We start from the raw sequence: 4,349 nt of genomic DNA, 5'->3' as shown, positions 1-4,349 counted from the left end.
CGACCGTCACATGAAAGAATTGCGCCTAAATGCTGCATTGACCGACGCGAACAGCCGGATTTCCAACTTGGCTCACACGATGGATACCATGCTCGAAAAGCTGTCCATGGCGTACATGATTGAATCCGAGCCTAAGCATGTGGTGGGCTACCTTATGGATGCCCTAGCGCCGCCTGATTTTATGGCGACGGTTCTGGAGGAGATGGGTTATTTTGACAACAAGACACTACGCTCTGATGTGTCGGGTTTTATTGCTTCGTCTACTGTGGCTGCGATGTCTCCTTCCTTGCTTTTGTCCTCTGCGGGTGTCTTTCCGTTCCCGGCCGAGCTGCCTGGTGTTCCTCTGGACGCCGATTTTGCGTCGCCATCTGATGGTGCTGATCTGACTGATGACGTGACGTCGCTACCTTCGCTTTCCTTGGTTTCGGCCCCTTTCGCGGTTGACTCTCTTCTGGCTGCCCGTGTTGCTGAGGCCGAGGCCTATGGCCTAGCCGGTCCGGACTTAGAGCGCCTCCGTGCCCTTATACTCCGCTACAGCGATGTGTTTCGCCTTAGTATTGGTGGGGACCCGCTGTGAAGGTTCCCCGGTTGAAGGTCCGTGTGCGTCAGGGGGCTTCGCCAGCGAAGTGTTCTACCCGCCGGTATCCGCCAGCGCACCAGCAATATGTGGAGGAACATATGGCCGAGCTTGAACGCTCCGGCCTGGTTTACCTCAACACCAGCAGCAGGTGGGCCTCACCTCCACGGATTGTGCCCAAAAAAGATGGCTCATTCCGAATGACTGTTGACCTCCGGTCGGTCAACGCTCGCACGGAACCTTTACAGTGGCCAATGCCATAATTGGAAGTGGCTATGGGCTATCTGGCGGGCAGTCGCGTGTATTTTGCCCTCGACTGGTTTCGCGGTTACTGGCAACTACCGTTGGCTCCGGCCAGCCAGGAACGTTTCACCATCATGACTCACTGGGGCATGATGACACCCACACGGGTGTCCATGGGTGGTTCGGACAGCGTTGGCTACTGCCAATCTTGCGTCGAGCTTATTTTCAAAGACGTCCTTTTCGCGGCATTCTCGCCTGGCTTGATGACGTCCTTGGTTACGCGTCTTCTCCCGACACTCTGCGCACTGTACTTGAGCGCGTTTTGAAGGCTTGTTCCTCTACGGGCCTCAAACTCCATCCCAACAAGTGCTCATTCTTCCTCACCACCGCGAAGTGGTGCGGCAAGATTATTTCGTTCGACGGCATTGAACACTGCACGCAGCGGGTAGCGGGGTTTGTTGGTCTCTCCGCCCCTGTCACTGCGGCACAGCTTCAGAAGCTTTTGTGTTGTGCAAATTGGATGCGCGCTAGTGTCCCCAACTACTCCGCTCTCGTTGCACCTCTCATGGCTCTACTGTCTACCGCTGCCAAGTCTGTGGCCAGTCGGAAATAGCGTAAGCTTGACCGCGTTCTGCTCTCAGAGCCCGGCTAGTCGTCCTCCCATGATGCCTGTTTTCAGGCTGTCAAAGACTCCCTGTTGGCTATGGTTCCCCTTGCTCACCCTGAGGATGATGCAGTTGTTTACTTGTTTGCGGATGCGTCGATGGATTTTTGGGACTCGGTTGTCACTCAGGTCCCGGTGGCTGACAGGTCCTTGCCGCTTGACCGCCAACGCCATCGCCCTCTAGCTGTCCTCAATGGCTGTTTTACTGGTGCTTCAAGCCGCTGGCCCATCCCGGACAAAGAGGCGTTTGCTATCGTAGAGAGCTGTAAGCGCCTTGAATACTTGATGCTTCGTCCAGGTGGTTTTATGATTTGCACGGATCATCGCAATTTGGTTTATTTTTAACCTTATTGCTACCGACGGCGCCATGCAGCGCCATCAGGCGGATCGCCTGCAGCGTTGGGCCATGGTCATGACGGGCTATACGTACACCATTCAGCACATCCCTGGCGACAGCAATGTGTTGGCCGACATGCTGAGTCGTTGGCAGGTCGTTCCAGCTGCTGTTTCGTCTAGCGCTATTCGCGCCCTGGCACTGGCACCTGTCTCTCCGTTGCAATCGCTTGAGCTTGTGTGGCCGACCTTGGCTGCAATCGCCGCAATCCAGCAAGCCCGTTTACCACCGCCTGCGGACTGTGCGTGTAGTGATGCGAAACAGTGCTTTATTTTTGCAAATGACGTAATGTGGATCCCTCCGGGCGAAAGTCACCTCCACGCGCGCCTCATGGTTGTCGCTCATGCTCATGTCTCGGGTCATCGCGGGGTGGATGCTACGTTTGCGTCACTGTCGGCTTGGTGTTCGTGGCCTTCTATGTTGATCGACATGACGACGTTTGTTCGTTCGTGTTTGCATTGCATTTGCGTCTCGGGTCGCATGATTCCACGCCCCCTTGGCGAAGCTCTTCACGCCACGAAGCCCAACGAGCTCATCCATGCGGATTTTCTTACCTTGCCACGCGACCGTGTCACTCAATGGACGTACGTCCTCACTCTCAAAGATGATTGATGCCTCGGGGTTCTGTATGCTCACGGGTTTGCCGCTGCAACGGCCGAAGCTTTTGCCACTGGTTTGGTTCGCTGGTTTAGCCTTTTTGGTGTGGTGCCTACGTGGGTCACCGACCGCGGATCTCATTTCCGCAACGAAGTCATTGAGCACGTTGCTCGCCAATTGGGCTCACAACATCACTTTACTACGGCCTACTCGCCTTGGTCAAATGGTTCCGTCGAGGTCCTCCACCGCCAGGCTCTCCGTTGTATGCGCGCACTGCTTTCTGAAATTGGTTTACAGCCTAACGAATGATCCCGTGTCTTGCCCGCGGTCCAATCAGCTTTAAATCATCAGCCGCCCCCACGTTTTGGTGGTGTGGCTCCAGTCACGGCGTTCACGGCACTGCCTGCTGGCTCCCCTTTGAGTTTTGTTTTTGACATGCCTCGTGGTCCACCGCTCAACATGTCCTTGGACGAGTTATCCCAATCCACCCGTGGTCATATTGCTGAGTTAGCTGCTTCCATCGACTCCATGCATCGCGCTATAGCTCAGTCGAAAAAGCACGTCACGTAGCCAGATCCAGCCGGTCGCGCGCTGCTAAAGCGGCGAATTCCGCCCTGGGTGACTATGTCGTGGTAGCCATTATCGCGTCTCACTCGCCCAAGCTCTCTGCGCAATGGCGCAGGCCAAAACGTATTGTCGAGGTGCTGTCTGATTGGATTTTTATCGTGGAAGTTCTCGTTGAGCCTCATGGTCGCTCCACGCATCACGCGAGCCGCCTTCGTTTCTATTGCGACGCTGAGGATCACCTCAACTTCGTCCGACACAATGATGGCGGTCACATGGTCCGTTCGTTTGGTGGTGTCCGCAAAGGCCGCCTCTCGCTCGAGGTTTTGGTGTATTGGTTGGGATTGGACGACGCCGAGGCCTCCTGGGAGCCCTTGCCAAACTTGATAGAGGATGTGCCGGTTCTATTGCAACGTCACCTCCACGCTAACCCTACAGCTCCCCACGTGGCCGCAGCGCTTCGCGCCTTATCCGCGCACTCTCGTGCTCCTACTCCCGTCGATGTTCTCCCGCCTTCAGTTCTTCCCTCCGACGTGGTTGTGCAGCCTGCTGCTCCTGCTGTGCTTTCACTCGCTGCGCCCCCATCAGCCTTGCAGACTGTCGCCCCTGCTCTTGCTCCTACTTTGCCTGCGGTGACCCCCCTTGATTCTCCTCGCTTACGTCGCAATCCACCGCGGAAGTCCGCTCCACGGGGAGGAGGGCGATGTTCTGGTCCTGAGGTCTAGTACCACGGCCAGAAGGCGTCATAAGATGGAGTTGCAGCATCTTCTTGTCGCTTACCGTGTTTCACGCGTTCTCCACTGCATTCATTGAATATTGCTGCATTGATCTCATGATCGCCCATTCGGACTTTCCAATTTGCCTCGTACCGCTCAAGTCATAAAGCTCTTAGTGCCGCCGCGCTCAACATGTCCGCCGAAAACAGCTGGATGCCGCTCGGTGAGACCATCACTCACGGACCCGCAAAATCAAACTTCCGCGAGGAAGATGTGTCTGGTCCAACCATCCATCCGGATGATGGACCTGGTGTGAGTAACACTGTGTTACTCACACCGAATGAAGGTCTTGAAGACGCCATTGGTCGTGCTCCGACTTTCGTCGCCGGTGTTTCCAGCGTCGGGTCCACGGTTGGTGTACCGTCAAGTGAAGACCTCACTCAGGCGGGTGAGCCCTTTGTTGCCGCAGGTAGCTGTGTGCCTTCCGTGTCCGTGGCTGTAGGGGACGGTGTCGGCTTGGGGGACTTTGGAGAGCCGCAGGCCCGGTCGTCGTCCCTAGAGGCTCGAGGTAAAGACGCCTCGGTTGATACTGCC

General features: G+C 56.2%; 1 protein-coding gene across 1 annotated transcript; it reads left to right on the top strand.

Moving 5' to 3' along the window:
- Positions 1-10: 10 nt before the first annotated feature.
- On the top strand, positions 11-577 carry H310_12675 (hypothetical protein; the record flags this gene model as incomplete). Its single annotated transcript, XM_008879844.1, has 1 exon — positions 11-577. One exon carries the CDS (start codon positions 11-13, stop codon positions 575-577), a length of 567 nt encoding a protein of 188 aa, XP_008878066.1.
- Between the last annotated feature and the right edge of the window lie 3,772 nt (positions 578-4,349).

The sequence above is a fragment of the Aphanomyces invadans genome, assembly GCF_000520115.1.
Source record: "Aphanomyces invadans strain NJM9701 unplaced genomic scaffold supercont1.42, whole genome shotgun sequence".
Classification (NCBI taxonomy): Eukaryota; Oomycota; class Saprolegniomycetes; order Saprolegniales; family Verrucalvaceae; genus Aphanomyces; species Aphanomyces invadans.
The sequence above is the reverse complement of the archived record's forward strand: the minus strand, read 5'-3'. Positions and strand labels throughout refer to the sequence as shown.